The sequence below is a fragment of the Oncorhynchus kisutch genome, unplaced genomic scaffold, assembly GCF_002021735.2.
Source record: "Oncorhynchus kisutch isolate 150728-3 unplaced genomic scaffold, Okis_V2 scaffold2841, whole genome shotgun sequence".
Classification (NCBI taxonomy): Eukaryota; Metazoa; Chordata; class Actinopteri; order Salmoniformes; family Salmonidae; genus Oncorhynchus; species Oncorhynchus kisutch.
In genome coordinates this window covers 105-16,022 of record NW_022264786.1, presented here as the reverse complement: position 1 = coordinate 16,022, position 15,918 = coordinate 105, and the positions used below count along the sequence as shown (strand labels likewise).

At 45.8% G+C, this 15,918-nt stretch overlaps 1 protein-coding gene across 2 annotated transcripts; it reads left to right on the top strand.

Annotated features, from left to right (window-relative positions):
• The first annotated feature begins 11,225 nt into the window (after nucleotides 1–11,225).
• Nucleotides 11,226–15,702, top strand: LOC116370946 (aminoacyl tRNA synthase complex-interacting multifunctional protein 2-like). 2 transcript variants are annotated; one of them, XM_031819911.1, is made up of 4 exons: nucleotides 11,226–11,507; nucleotides 12,758–12,976; nucleotides 13,210–13,444; nucleotides 14,751–15,702. In XM_031819911.1, exons 1-4 carry the CDS (start codon nucleotides 11,379–11,381, stop codon nucleotides 15,137–15,139), a joined length of 972 nt encoding a protein of 323 aa, XP_031675771.1. In that variant the 5' UTR covers nucleotides 11,226–11,378; the 3' UTR covers nucleotides 15,140–15,702. The 2 variants fall into 2 exon arrangements, with proteins under 2 accessions (XP_031675771.1, XP_031675772.1); XM_031819912.1 differs by having other exon boundaries at nucleotides 11,240–11,393.
• The last annotated feature ends 216 nt before the right edge of the window (nucleotides 15,703–15,918 follow it).

Genomic DNA, 15,918 nt, shown 5'->3' with positions numbered 1-15,918 from the left:
CAGGAAATGGCGGAGCGATTTCTGCATGTTGCACCTTTAATAAATAAAATTTAAAGTGTTGTACCATTCCTACTCCAGTAGAGGCTGGGGGAGGGGAACATTAGGGAGCACCTCCTCCCAATTTCTCCCTCCACTAGCCTCCACTGGCCAGTGCTAGAAAACTTGATCAGTCATCAAGAATAGTGAGAACAGGTGATTGGTTGTAATAGAAGGCTAGACTACTACAGTAAGACTAAAGCCAAATTGCATTAGTGATAATGCATGGTTGTACTGTAGACGAGACTACGCCTCAATCTGAAAGGTGCTGTAAAGGTCCAACCTGACAATGAGTTAATGGTATTGCTGTGTACAGGAAGACTGGCACTTTGTGGACTTTTCCAAATGAGGGAGCAGCATCAGATACTGAGAGACAGTCCACTATTTGACTGGTTAGTCGTTAGTTAATGGAGGCCATTTTAGGAGGCCCGTGCTGTCTGGGTTTAACTACAAGAGGTGTTGGCAGACGTGTCCTAACGTGCACCTAATCATTATGTGTGTATAGGTAACAATTTGAGTGTAACAGTTAAGTTAGAGGGTCCGATTACAAGTGGCAGGATGACTCTTTGTAAAGTGTCCACATGCTGGGTGTCACTCACACGTAGAATCGTTAATGAATGAACAGAAAATGATGGCCGATGTTCTCGTCAGAGGCAATAGGGCGAACACCCACAGCATTTACTGTTTGTTGGTACAGTGTGTTTCGTCATTTAGTCCCCCTGACCCTTCAAGTACATCATAGACTTACTCACTTGTATGTGTCATATGTGGACTAAATATATCCTTTAAGAGGTTGCAGAAGGCAAAATTGCAGCAGTTGTCCAACATTGACGATCAACAACAGTATATGTCTGATTAAACCATTTCCTTTTACTATATGTTCGATGAAGGACTGAGACTTAGTGGTCTATTACAATTAGGATTACATTGATTATAAGTGTTGCAATTCCCTCAAAATGTAGCTCTAGCCATTACAGTATCCATAGTAGGGACAACCCGCTGAGACTGAGGCTGACCCTAATATGGGTACCATACTCTACAAGATGATTTTTGAATGAGAGTTCCATGACTAAACCTCTATCTCCCTATGAGACCGTGAAAGTCCATTTCTAACTCATTTTACCCAATTCAACCCCTGGTCCTCTGATAGCGCAACTAGCTCTAGTCTAGCCAAGAAAATATCAAGCAACGATGTATCCATGTCCACTCTATTTGGCCTATTTTTTTCTCTAGTTTTTCCAAATAATTTCTTCAAGTCTGTGTGACCCAGTAAGTGAATGATACAGTAGTGTTAGTACCTGCCGTGCTGGCTAGGCAGCGAGGAGCCAGTGCCGGTAAGTGTGAGTAGTAGATAGCTAACTGACACATTAGCTTCTAGTTTTACTGGCCTTCTAGCAGATAGCTAACTGACACATTAGCCTCTAGTTCTACTGGCCTTCTAGCAGATAGCTAACTGACACATTAGCCTCTAGTTCTACTGGCCTTCTAGCAGATAGCTAACTGACACATTAGCCTCTAGTTCTACTGGCCTTCTAGTAGATAGCTGTCACATTAGCCTCTAGTTCTACTGGCCTTCTAGCAGATAGCTAACTAACACATTAGCCTCTAGTTCTACTGGCCTTCTAGTAGATAGCTAACTGACACATTAGCCTCTAGTTCTACTGGCCTTCTAGCAGATAGCTAACTGACACATTAGCCTCTAGTTCTACTGGCCTTCTAGCAGATAGATAACTGACACATTAGCCTCTAGTTCTACTGGCCACCTCCTGGGCTCTGTTTCCCTCTCCGCCCTTGTTCCTACATGATTTACAGCACCTGTCAGGTTTCACACTGCTAGTCTCAGGTTCTAGCCCAGTATAACTAGATCCCACCCATTACCAAAGCACATGGGCTCCATGGTCTCAGACTCTCTCTCTCTCCATTTCTCTCTCCTCCAGGAACTCAGCAGCCACGTCAATTATTCAAGCCTAACAAGCTGTGGGAACACCAAACTCAATTGTTAATTTTAATTAAATCTCTATCTTGTTCTTTGCTTTGAGGAAGAAGTGTTAATGCCAACACTCAATAAAAATCTATAAAAATGTTCAACAATGGCTGCACCCTCCTGCACAGACTGAGACAACTGAATGTCAACACCCAGATACTCTCCAACTACCACAGCTGTCATATAGAGAGTGTGCAGACTGTCTGTTTCCTGGGCTGGTACACTGGGCTGTCAGCAGCCAACAAGGGCATCCTCAATAGGACTATGAACCTGGGGGTCCAAGCTCTGTGGGCTGCAGTGCAAGGGGCTTCAGGGCCTCTATAATAGACAGGTACGGTCTTTTTGGGGGGTATTTTATTAGGATTCCCATTAGCTATTGAAAAAGCAGCAGCTACTCTTCCTGGGGTCCACAAGGGACAAGGCCAAACACGTCGTAGAGGATCCTACACACAATCTTGCCCAATGTTTTGAGATTTTGCCCTGTCACTGTTCAGCAAGAATAGGAGCAAGGCAAGTTTCATTCCGATGGCCATCAGGCTGCTGAACAGTGGGACATAGGACAGATGTAGAATGCTGAACAGTGGGACATAGGACAGATGTAGGATGCTGAACAGTGGGACATAGGACAGATGTAGGATGCTGAACAGTGGGACATAAGACAGATGTAGGATGCTGAACAGTGAGAGATAGGACAGATGTAGGCACAATACATGGTCGGACAGTAGACTGCAGAAATTTAATAATTATTATCTTTCCAGTGTTTTCCAGTTTTAATGTATTATAGTGTATTGTATCGTTTTGTGTATTTGTATTCTGGCTTCACAAAATGAAATTCCATGCATATCGTAAGGTATGGTATGTAGGGTGAGGGTGTCATGATGTACGGTGTAACAGGACTCAGTCCACTAAGACAGAGAGGTCCCTTGACAGGGGAGTGAGGGGAGGAAGGTGAACCAAACAGGTGTAACATGTTAGAGGAGATGCTGTTGGGTCTAATGCTGTGCCAGCTCTCTTGTCTCTGCTGCTTGCTTTCAGGTCATTCCTGGAGTGGGGGAACAATTGGGTTTCTAAATAATTTAATCAAGTTATCTCCTGTTATTGAAATATTTTATTTAAGCAACTTACAGTACATACAGTTAATTCATTAAATAATCGTGACAGTACCTTGTTTTTGTTAATATGTCTTTTAAGTATTTTTATTTGTTCAAAGGACAGAGACAGTAGAAAGGGAGACAGATTTTTATTTAACCTTCATTTATCCAGGTTAATCTCATTGAGATAAAAATATATTTTTCAAGAGATACCTGGTCCAACCAAGACAACAGCAGGGGTGAACAATGTTTTAGACAAATATGTAACAACTGACAGACACCATCTTTTTTTTTTTCAATTACAAAATCATGCAAGCGTCATAGATTTAAAAAATCTATCATATGTATCACCGCATCAAGTCCGAATGACAATCACATTCCTCGGTAACGTGAGTCAACCAAACTTTTAAACTCCTCCAGGGAAACAAGCTCCTGAGATTTCAAGCTGGTCTGGAGAGGATTACAAGACCACAGAGCTGAGTAGCTAAAACACTTTTTGCCATGAGCCATTCTGATTTTAGAATGGTTAAAAGTAACTAGGAGTGAGAGCATAATTGGTATTGCTTTTCTGACCTTATCAAAGAAGTACAGAGAGAAAGTGGCAGTTTTCCCAAAATTGCCTTATAGATCATAGTAGACCAATGTTTGAGCCTACATAGAGTCAACGAAGACCAGCCAACAGCACTATAGAGATCACAGTGGTGTGTCAGAAGCTTTTGGTTGGTCATTAACCTAAGAGCTGCATGATACACGGAATCAAGTGCCTTCAGGGCTGTGTTTGAGGTCGGCATATAACTGACATCACTGTAGTCCAAGACAGACAGGAATGTACACCGTACCAGCTCTTTTTGGCCTCCAAAGAAAAACAAGCCTAATGCCGGTAATAAAAACCTATTCCTCAACTTGATCTTCTTTACCAGTTCTCAACATGATTAATGAAGCTCAGCTTCTCACCCACTCAAACTCCCAGATAATTTGTACATCTTGACTTGCTCTATTGAATTTCCTTCCAATGTAGTAATGGCATGGTTTCAGAGAGTTTAGTATTGGAAAATACCATTGTATTTTGTTTTAGAGGAATTCAGAACAAGCTTCAAATCCTACAGATTCTTTTGAATGATGTTAAAAGCTGTTGAGCTTTTACAAAATCCAAAGTCAAACTGCTTCCACTTGAATTGAGAACACTGTCATCCGCACAACATTTTTACATCAACTGTCTCAATATGTCTCCCAATGTTGTTTATCTAGATAATGAACAACAGGGGACTTACAATTGATCCTTGAGGAACACCTGAGTGCAGCTCTATGATGTCAGACTTACAACCACCTGCCTTATTAAACTGGGTTCTATTTGACATGTAGTTCACATGGTCCACAGTGTCAATTTTTTATTTTTTATTTTTTATTTTACCTTTATTTAACCAGGTAGGCAAGTTGAGAACAAGTTCTCATTTACAATTGCGACCGTGGCCAAGATAAGCAAAGCAGTTCGACAGATAAAAACGACACAGAGTTACACATGGAGTAAAACAAACATACAGTCAATAATGCAGTATAAGACAAGTCTATATACAATGTGAGCAAATGAGGTGAGAAGGGAGGTAAAGGCAAAAAAGGCCATGATGGCAAAGTAAATACATATAGCAAGTAAAATACTGGAATGGTAGTTTTGCAATGGAAGAATGTGCAAAGTAGAAATAAAAAAATAATGGGGTGCAAAGGAGCAAAATAATAAATTAATTAAATTAAATACAGTTGGGAAAGAGGTAGTTGTTTGGGCTAAATTATAGGTGGGCTATGTACAGGTGCAGTAATCTGTGAGCTGCTCTGACAGTTGGTGCTTAAAGCTAGTGAGGGAGATAAGTGTTTCCAGTTTCAGAGATTTTTGTAGTTCGTTCCAGTCATTGGCAGCAGAGAACTGGAAGGAGAGGCGGCCAAAGAAAGAATTGGTTTTGGGGGTGACTAGATAGAGATATACCTGCTGGAGCGTGTGCTACAGGTGGGAGAATGCTATGGTGACCAGCGAGCTGAGATAAGGGGGGACTTTACCTAGCAGGGTCTTGTAGATGACATGGAGCCAGTGGGTTTGGCGACGAGTATGAAGCGAGGGCCAGCCAACGAGAGCGTACAGGTCGCAATGGTGGGTAGTATATGGGGCTTTGGTGATAAAACGGATTGCACTGTGATAGACTGCATCCAATTTGTTGAGTAGGGTATTGGAGGCTATTTTGTAAATGACAATCGCCAAAGTCGAGGATTGGTAGGGATGGTCAGTTTTACAAGGGTATGTTTGGCAGCATGAGTGAAGGATGCTTTGTTGCGAAATAGGAAGCCAATTCTAGATTTAACTTTGGATTGGAGATGTTTGATATGGGTCTGGAAGGAGAGTTTACAGTCTAACCAGACACCTAAGTATTTGTAGTTGTCCACGTATTCTAAGTCAGAGCCGTCCAGAGTAGTGATGTTGGACAGGCGGGTAGGTGCAGGTAGCGATCGGTTGAAGAGCATGCATTTAGTTTTACTTGTATTTAAGAGCAATTGGAGGCCACGGAAGGAGAGTTGTATGGCATTGAAGCTTGCCTGGAGGGTTGTTAACACAGTGTCCAAAGAAGGGCCGGAAGTATACAGAATGATGTCGTCTGCGTAGAGGTGGATCAGGGACTCACCAGCAGCAAGAGCGACCTCATTGATGTATACAGAGAAGAGAGTCGGTCCAAGAATTGAACCCTGTGGCACCCCCATAGAGACTGCCAGAGGTCCGGACAGCAGACCCTCCGATTTGACACACTGAACTCTATCAGAGAAGTAGTTGGTGAACCAGGCGAGGCAATCATTTGAGAAACCAAGGCTGCCTTTGACGAATCTATTAACATGGCATAATGCAACTTCTTATGCAGAGCACAGTGAATATCATCCATACATGTTGTTGTAACAGTGCTGTGGCTTGCCCTGAAACCTGATTGCAAACCACTCAAAATATTGTTTTCCTGGAGGTAGTCTTTAAGCTGCTTATTGACTAGGAACTCTGTTACTTTTGCCATAACAGACCATTTTGATATGGGCCAATAGTTACTCTATAGAATGGGAACACCTCCATTCAAAACAGGTAGGACAAAAGCCATCCAATCATCAGCCGAATCAGACCTTCTTGCTTTAGCCCACACAGTATTCCATTTCCTTATGATTTTAGCTAGTTCACCTGAGAACCAAGGGTTGTCTCTGCCCTTAACTATGCATTGTTTGAAAGGGGCATGCTTGTTGCATACATCCTGGAATGCTTTGTGGAAGTAAGAGAAAGCTAATTCAACGGAGGGAGACAGAGGTAGGATTCGTAACCCCACTGCCAGCGGGTATGTGTGGCCCGGCAGCAGCACTACCACAAGACCAGACTCTGGTACGTTGACATTTGCATAGCTACTCAAATATAACCACTCTGTTTTTTCTATTGGGTTCTGCCACTAGAAACCATCCCATAGCCCTAAACATGTAGTTCCAATGGCTCAGTGGGTAGAGCATGGTGCTGGCAAAACCAGGGTTTGAGTCCCGCATGAGCCACATATACTGAATAAATGTGAAACAGAATGTGAAACAGTGAAAAAGAGAGTCACACATTCAAACTTTACTGTGAACGTGCACATACACAAAAACCCATACAAGTTCCCGTGTGTGTGTGTGTGTGTGTGTGTGTGTGTGTGTGGTGTGTGTGTGTGTGTGTGTGTGTGTGTGTGTGTGTGCATCCGTGTCTGTGTGAATGCTGTATGACTGTCAATGTCAACAGTTCTGTAAGTCACATTGGATAAAAAAAACTGCTAAATGCCTATCTTATTATTACTATGGTAGAACAGCTGGACTGAGCAAATAGAGTATACAGGAAGACTGACTGGGAAAAAGGAAGACAGACAGACACACATTCATCCTTTTGTGTGTACACACCACATACACATGCTTAGAAACTCACTGTACACCTGTCCTGTCTGCACCTAGTCTCAACAATAATAAACGCAGACTACCTTGTCATTGAAGACAGGTGATACTGTCCTTTGGTCTCAAATACACACACATGCACACACACGCACGCACACACTCACACCTACACACACACCTCTTATTTTTCTACCTCTGTGTTTAGCCTACTGTGAGATACAAATTATGCCAAATGAAATAATCAATGGGATGGATGATTCCAGGCTCTGCTGAACTCCACATGTCCAGAAATATTCAGCTGGGGCTTAGAGTGTTTCCTGGTCCGGTCACATATTCAGGGGGACTGGGCTAGTGGGCTCTAATGATGAGATGTCTAGGAGTCTATCAGAGATGTGCTGCTGTGTCATAGAGATTGAGGACTCATCATGGATTTAAACCATTTTAGCATGGACATTGCCATTGAGTGCTTCCACCATGCTTCCGCCATTTTAAAGTAGTCAAAGTAGTCAACTGGGTGGGGCTTCCTATGGGTTGTAGCCTCAATCAAACTGCCCATGCTGTCACAGACACTATAATAGCACAGATATAAAGATGAGTCCTCTATCTATCTCTATGTGGTATGCTGACACCTTTCCCTTTCCCTACTGCTCCAGATGTCTTCCTGGTGGTAGGAGGCCCTCTGATGGAGGCATGATGGAGTGCAGTAGAACAGTATTTCAGGATTCCTCCTGAGAATCAGTGGTGATTTTAGCATGTAAATCTTGGTGGGGCAAACTAAACAATTTTTTCTGCATGCCAGCAAATACACAACACAACACTAAACAATACATTCATTGCACTATAACGGTGACAAACGGTGCACACAAACTGTTCGGGGCCTACATAAAGCTGTTCCAACAGCAGAGCTTTGTTTTCAGCACCATGGAGTGAATCCTTACCACCACAACATCAGCGGAGCCTTGTCTGGCAGCGAAACAGTTCATTCAGCCTCATTTACTGCCTTTAAAAAAACATGCAATGCAAATAGTCTGGATAGCCATTTGATTAGCTGTTCAGGAGTCTCATGGCTTGGGGGTAGAAGCTGATATGAAGCCTTTTGGACCTAGACTTGGCGCTCCGGAACAGCTTGCCGTGCAGTAGCAGAAAGAACGTTCTATGACAAGGGTGGCCTGTCAGGATTTATTTCAATGGTGCAGCTGTAGAACTTTTTGAGGATCTGAGGACCACATTTTTTCAGTCAACCGGGGGGGGGAAATGGTGTTGTCGTGCCCTCTTCACAACTGTCTTGGTGTGTTTGGTCCATGATAGTTTGTTGGTTATGTGGACACAAAGAACTTGAAGCTCTCAACCTGCTCCACTACAGCCCGTCGATGAGAATGGGGGCGTGCTCGGTCCTCCTTTTCCTGTAGTCCACAATCATCTTCTTTGTCTTGATCACTTTGAGTGAGATGTTGTTTACCTGGCACCACAATGCCAGGTCTCTGACCTCCTCCCTATTGGCTGTCTCATCGTTGCCTGTGATCAGGACTACCACTATTGTGTTGTTGGCAAACTTAATGATGGTGTAGGAGTCATGCTTTGCCATGCAGTCATGGGTGAACAGGGAGTACAGGAGGGGACATAGCACGCACCCCTGAGGGGCCCCAGTGTTGAGGATCAGGTGGGAAAGGGCAGTGTGGAGTGCAATAGAGATGGCATCCTCTGTGGATCTGTTGGCGCAGAATTAAAATAGGAGTGGGTTTCTGGGATAATGGTGTTAAATAGGAGTGAGTTTCTGGGATAATGGTGTTGATGTGAGCCATGACCAGCCTTTCAAAGCACTTCATGGCTACAGATGTGATTGCTATGGGTCGGTAGTCATTTAGGCAGGTTACCCTGGTGTTCTTGGGCACAGGGACTATGGTGGTCTGCTTGAAACATGTTGCTATTACAGACTCATTTAGGGACAGGTTGAAAATGTCAGTGAAGACATTTGCCAGTTGGTCAGCGCATGCTCGGAGTACACATCCTGGCAATCCGTCTGGCCCTGCGGCCTTGTGAATGTTGACCTGTTTAAAGGTCTTACTCACATCGGCAACAGAGAGCGTGATCACACAGTCGTCCGGAACAGCTGATGCTCTCATGCATGCCTCAGTTTTGCTTACCTCGAATCGAGCATAGAAGTAATTTAGCTTGTCTGGTAGGCTCGTGTCACTGGTCAGCTCGCGGCTGTGCTTCCCTTTATAGTCCGTAATAGTTTGCAAGCCCTGCCACATTCGATAAGCGTCGGAGTCAGTGTAGTACGATCCAATCTTAATCCTGTATTGACGCTTGCCTGTTTGATGGTTCATCTGAGGTCATAGTGGGATTTCTTATAAGCGTCCGGGTTAGAGTCCTGCTCCTTGAAAGCAGAAGGTCTACCCTTTAGCTCAGTGCGGATGTTGCCTGTAATCCATGGCTTCTGTTTGGGGTATGTAGGTGCGGTCACTGTGAGGACGATGTCATCAATGCACTTATTGATGGGGCAGCAGGGGGCGGCAGGTAGCCTAGTGGTTAGAGCATTGGGCCAGTAACCCAAGCTGATTGAATCCCCGAGCTGACAAGGTAAAAATCTGTCGTTCTGCCCCTGAATAAGGCAGTCAACCCACTGTTCCCCGGTAGGCCGTCAATGTAAATAAGAATTTGTTCTTAACTGACTTGCCTAGTTAAATAAAGTTTGAATAAAAAAATTAATTGATGAAACCAGTGACCGATGTGGTGTCCTCCTCAATGCCTTCGGAAGAATCCCGGAACATATTCCAGTCTGTGCTAGCAAAACAGTCCGGTAGCTTAGCACATGCGTCATCTAAACATTTACGATTGAGTGAGTCACTGGTACTACCTGCTTTAGTTTTTGCTTGTGAGCAGGAATCAGGTGGTCATACAGTCTCTGTATGTAGAGTAAAGGTGGTCTAGAGTTTTTTCCTCTGGTTGCACATGTAACATGCTGGTAGAAATGAGGTAAAATGGATTTAAGATTCCCTGCATTAAAGTCCCCGAGCTACTAGGAGCGCCGCCTCTGGATGAGCTTTTTCTTATTTGCTTATGGCCTTATACAGCTCGTTGACTGTGGTCTTAACGCCAGCATCGGTTTGTGCTGGTAAATAGACAGCTACGAAAAATACAGATGAAAACTCTTGGTAAATAGTGTGGTCTACTGCTTATCATGAGATACTCTACCTCAGGCGAGCAAAACCTTGAGACTTCCTTAATATTAGATTTCGTACACCAGTTGTTATTTACAAATAGACACAGACCGCCACCCCTTGTCTTACCGGAGGCAGCTGTTCTATCTTGCTAATGCACCGAAAACCCAGCCAGTTGTATGTTATCCATGTAGTCGTTCAACTACGACGTGGTGAAACATAAGATACTACAGTTTTTAATGTCCCGGAGGTAAGATAGTCTTGATTGGATATCATCTATTTTATTATGAAATGATTGCACGTTGGCTAAAAAGACTGATGGTAGAGGCGGATCCTTACAAGGCACCCCGACCAACATCCTCAATATCTCCGTCTCTTCTTCATGAGAATGACGGGGATTTGGTCCTTGTCGGGAGTCTGAAGTAAATCCTTCACGTCCGACTCGTCAAAGAAAAAAATCTTTGTCCAGTACGAGGTGAGTAATCACTGTCCTGATATCCAGAAGCTCTTCTCGGTTATAATAGATGGTGCCAGAAACATTATGTACAGAATAAGTTACAAATAACGTGAAAAAACACACACAATAGCACAATTTGTTAGGAGCCCATAAAACGGCAGCCATCTCCTCCGGCGCCAGTGATCCCCTTAGCACTTATTGTTGAATTTCCGATTTCCAACTTGCTGTGTAATGTTTATGTTGAATGGCCGATGAGCACCAATACGTTTTTATCTATAATTTCTCTTCATATGAAAAGCTCGGGGACTTTAATATATTATTATATAATTTTTTTTAAGCTAAACTGGTTGTCTTCCCACCTGCCCTGAATGACGCGTCGCCACCATTGCTGATATTAAGCAATAACTGCAGAAGCTACAGCATATTAGACCAGGACTAGTCATTAGCTGCATAGGGAGAAAGTTTTCTTTACACACACAAAATCATACCTGGTCCGGATGGACCTTATCAAATCAAAGATGTCGGTAACAACTAACATAACTCCTCTCTGAGCGAATCACTTTCACCGGATGTGACGTAAGACACTGAGTCGGGCATCCTTCCTTTCGGTCGCAGGCTGCACGTAGCTGCAGCGGTCTGATAAGTAACGTCCCCAGAAGTCAGCTGTTGCTGGAATATCGGTTGTTATTGGTTCTTTTGGAGGGCACTAACCACCCAACAATATGCCCATGTACCAGGTAAAGCCCGTCTTTGGGGATGACATAAAGACTGATTTGCCAACCTGCATGTACAAGTTGCCGAATATCCACGCGCAGAGAAGTGCAAGTGGCTGCTCGGAACATGCGCTTCAGGTAACTAACGTTATTTGAAATCCGACCATAAATGGACAAGCTAATCTCACTAATGTCATGAATTAACAAACCAGCTAATAAAGGTGACATTTTGCCGTCAAAATGAGCTAACGTTACATAGCCCCACAACAACAACAGTTAGATCATTTGCCAGAAAATTAGCTAACGTTAGCCTAGCTTCAACCCTACCAATCTCCTATTCGGCTGATGCAATGATGTGTGGCTGACTAACGTAATTTGAGTTAACTACTGTAGCTAGATGTTTTGGTTGTGCCCCCCAGAATTTGTGACAGGACGTTACCAGTACACTACTCCGAACGTATATTTTCCTCTACAGAGTTAGTTAGATTTTAGCAGCCAGCATATGATTGGCCCAAGTCAGACATTTTGTGTGCTAGACTGAATGGATGATATGGGTGGGTGTAACTGACTGCCAGTAATTTACTACTGTAGCTACTTAACGTTAGCGAGACAGCAACAAAAACATGTCATTATACAGTATAATGAACAACTAGGTTATATAGACGTGCTGTCATTTCTAGTAGCCTTTTTCTATGTGATGGTATGTAGGCTAATGGATTCAGCCATAGCCGAGCCTAATATTATAATGTTGCTAGCTGGCTATAGGAATGGCTCTGAATTCATCCTTCTCAAAAATGACTAGCTACTTTATAAGAATGAGTCAATGACACATTTCTGTTTTCATGTTTGGTGTTTTGTTGACAGCTCACCTAAAGATTTCCTCAGGAAATTCTTTCTTGGCAATCAATCCCTTCACCTCCCTCAGTATTCAGTCCCCCTCAAACAATTATCTGCCTGACTACATAGTCCCTCAGTGTGACAAAGGCCTAGCCAATGTTGCACTGAAAGTTGCTAATATTGTGTTGATTCGATGACAATCGCCACAGTAAAGGGAAACGTTGATAGTGTTAACTAACAGGGAAAACTCTAGAAAGTTGAGAAGTTCAATCTAGCGGCAGTCCCGGGGGAGTTGCGTGCCTGCAGCTTGGAGGGAACATTGGGCTTAACATGAAGGATCATGTAATGTGTGTGTATTGTGTTAACACATTTCCTTCACAGGGCCCTGAGGGCAGCATGGGTGTGTTTGTTTGTGGCAGGGTGTGTTTACTTTCTCTTTTTGTCAGACAGGTGGACCCTGCAGTACAGGCTTTGGAGCTGCGTCAGCATAAAATCAAGTGTTTGTCTTAATGTACTATATATGTGTTAACCATAGCTCTCCACCCCCGTAGAATGGGACAGAGGTGGTGGACCCTGCGTTCAGAGACCTGGAGGTACGTCAGGATAAGATTATGCGCAGGCTCTATGAACTGAAGGCAGCCGTGGATGGCCTGGCCAAGACCGTGACCACACCCGACGCTGACCTGGACCAGACTGTGACCTCTCTCTCCCAGAGTCCCACAGCCACATCCTTTAGAGGCACTGCAGACCTGGACTCCCTCCTGGGCAAGGTGAGGAATAGAGCTCTTGTCTGTTAAATATCTTATAGGAATAGAGCTCTTGTCTGTTAGAGATCTGATAGGAATAGAGCTCTTGTCTGTTAGAGATCTTATAGGAATAGCAATTCATTAAGTTGAGTTTCGTCAATACGCCACATAATTTGTCTATTTCGGCTGTGCCACGACTCAAGTTTGGTGGAAACGCCTTATGAGGGTATCATCATAATTTGTCCTGTACCCATTAGGACCTTGGTGCCCTCCGGGACATTGTGATCAACGCCAATCCGGCACGACCACCCCTCACCCTGCTGGTGCTCCACGCAATGCTGTGCCAGCGCTACCGGGTGCTCTCCAGTGTGCATGTCCACTCATCAGTGTCCGGTGTGCCCGCGCAGCTGCTCTCCTGCCTGGGGCCGCGCCACGCAGACAGCTACGTCCGCCAGCGTTTCCAGCTGGGCTTCACCCTAATATGGAAAGATGGTGAGGGTTGGGGGTAGTCAGAGACAGGGTAGTAAAAGAGTAGAACGTTTAGATTGGGAACAGTGGGTGGGCAGATTGGGTTAAGTGAAGGGGGTGGAGAGACTGGGTAGAAAAAGAGGGTAATGTTGGGAGAGGGGGGGTAGAAAGAGTAGTGGAGTGAGAGATAGGGTATGGCTAGGAATGTCACCTAGCTTTGAACTGACGTGACTGGTCTGGGTTAGGGAGATGTGATGTCAGACGTACTAGTATCGCTCACCATTTACGATTCATATGTATAGACAATGTGTCCTTTCATTGTTAGCTGCTTTCAACATTTTTAACACCTATTTATATTATCTCTGGAGTAAATGTACCTTTCTCCTCTCATCCCTTGCCCTCTCTTCCGTCTCCCCCCTCTCTCTCTCTTGCCGTCTCCCCCCCTCTCTCTTCTGTCTCCCCCCTCTCTCTCTCTTCCGTCTCCCCCCCGCCCTCTCTTCCATCTCCCCCCGCCCTCTCTTCCATCTCCCCCCCTCTCTCTCGCCGTCTCCCCCCCTCTCTCTCGCCGTCTCCCCCCCCCTCTCTCGCTGTCTCCCCCCTCTCTCGCCGTCCCCCCCCCTCTCTCTCCGTCTCCCCCCTCTCTCTCTCCGTCTCCCCCCCTCTCTCTCTCCGTCTCCCCCCCTCTCTCTCTCCGTCTCCCCCCCTCTCTCTCTCCGTCTCCCCCCTCTCTCTCTCCGTCTCCCACCTCTCTCTCTCCGTCTCCCCCCTCTCTCTCTCCGTCTCCCCCTCTCTCTCTTCGTCTCCCCCCTCTCTCTCTCCGTCTCCCCCTCTCTCTCTCCGTCTCCCCCCTCTCTCTCTCCGTCTCCCCCCTCTCTCTCCGTCTCCCCCCTCTCTCTCTCGCTCGTCTCCCCCCTCTCTCTCTCGCTCGTCTCCCCCTCTCTCTCTCGCTCCCGTCTCCCCCTCTCTCTCGCTCGTCTCCCCCCTCTCTCTCTCGCTCCGTCTCCCCCTCTCTCTCGCTCGTCTCCCCCCCCCTCTCTCTCGCTCGTCTCCCCCCCCCTCTCTCTCGCTCCGTCTCCCCCCTCTCTCGCTCCGTCTCCCCCCCTCTCTCTCGCTCCGTCTCCCCCCTCTCTCTCGCTCCGTCTCCCCCCTCTCTCTCGCTCCGTTCTCCCCCCTCTCTCTCGCTCCGTCTCCCCCTCTCTCTCGCTCCATCTCCCCCCTCTCTCGCTCCGTCTCCCCCCTCTCTCTCGCTCCGTCTCCCCCCTCTCTCTCGCTCCGTCTCGCCATCTCTCTCTCGTCATCTCCCTCCCTCTCTGTATCTCTATATCTCTAGTCTCCAAGCTGCAGATGAAGTTCAGCATTCAGAACATGTGCCCCATCGAGGGCGAGGCCAACGTGGCGCGCTTCTTGTTCCGCCTCGTTGCCCCTTACCCCAGCGACCCCGCCTTGGCTACACTGGTGGACAGTTGGGTGGACACAGCCTTCTTCCAGCTGGCTGAGGGCAGCGCTAAGGAGCGGTCGGCAGTCCTCCGCGCCCTCAACGGCGCTTTGGGTCGCGACCCCTGGCTGGCCGGTCCCGAGCTCTCGCTGGCTGACATCGCCTGTTACTGCTGCGTCCTCCAGACAGGCCCTGCCGCCTCCTCTCCGGCCAACGTCCAGCGCTGGCTTAAAGCGTGTGAGAACCTGGGCCACTTTGGCCCCGCCAACCCTCTACTGCAGTGACCACAGCTGCCTAGCAGATCTCAGGGTGCTTCCATGGAGTAGGTAGAAGATACCCACTAGCCATTGATCCAGAGTCAGATATTGCCCCAGTCCCCTTGTTGGGAATAGAGGTTTTGGGGTGAAGTAGTAGTCTGACCCTAGATCTGTGTACGGGTGACTTCTAGCTGGAGCGCCACCAGGGCCCAGCCTATGGGGTTTAACTGTATCTCTGCACTGTGTTCAGAACGAAAAGGGAATAATTGAATACACCTGTCACATCCCAATACTCTAGAAATGCTCCCTTACTCCCTTACTTGTGTATCTAAGCTTTGCAATGACTGAACAGATATAGATCGCTGTAAACACAGTTCTCCCTCCCTCGTGCCTAACAAGATGATCTACACTAATGGGTGTGTGTGTGGGGGCGTGGTAATGGGGTGTGACTTGCTGTTTAACTAAAGAAGCGGTTGAAAAATGTGACGCAACAGGACCTACTGATGTGGTATCTACAGTATGAAAAGTAAAACTTTGTAGCGTTTTTGTTCTTAAATCACTAAAATGTCCACTTTGGATCAAACTTTGAACTGTGGTTTCCCCTGTTTCTTTTGTCAGTATGTATGGTTAGTTTCAGCTTTCGTTCATCGCTTGAACCCTACTTCACTTATATAACCTGAGAAAGAATGAGACTGTTACTTTGTGACATCAATGAGTATAGCTGTACAAAACATAAGAAACACCTGCTCTTTCCATGATAGACTGACCAGGTGAATCCAGGTGAAATGTCACTTGTTAAATCCAAT

Excerpts from the sequence above, each read along its gene's own strand:
- LOC116370946 (XM_031819911.1), top strand. The coding sequence starts at position 11,379 with ATGCCCATGTACCAGGTAAAGCCCGTCTTTGGGGATGACATAAAGACT. Across the intron at positions 12,977-13,209 it reads TGGACTCCCTCCTGGGCAAG|GACCTTGGTGCCCTCCGGGA; the intron begins GTGAGGAATAGA and ends TGTACCCATTAG. Across the intron at positions 13,445-14,750 it reads CACCCTAATATGGAAAGATG|TCTCCAAGCTGCAGATGAAG; the intron begins GTGAGGGTTGGG and ends CTATATCTCTAG.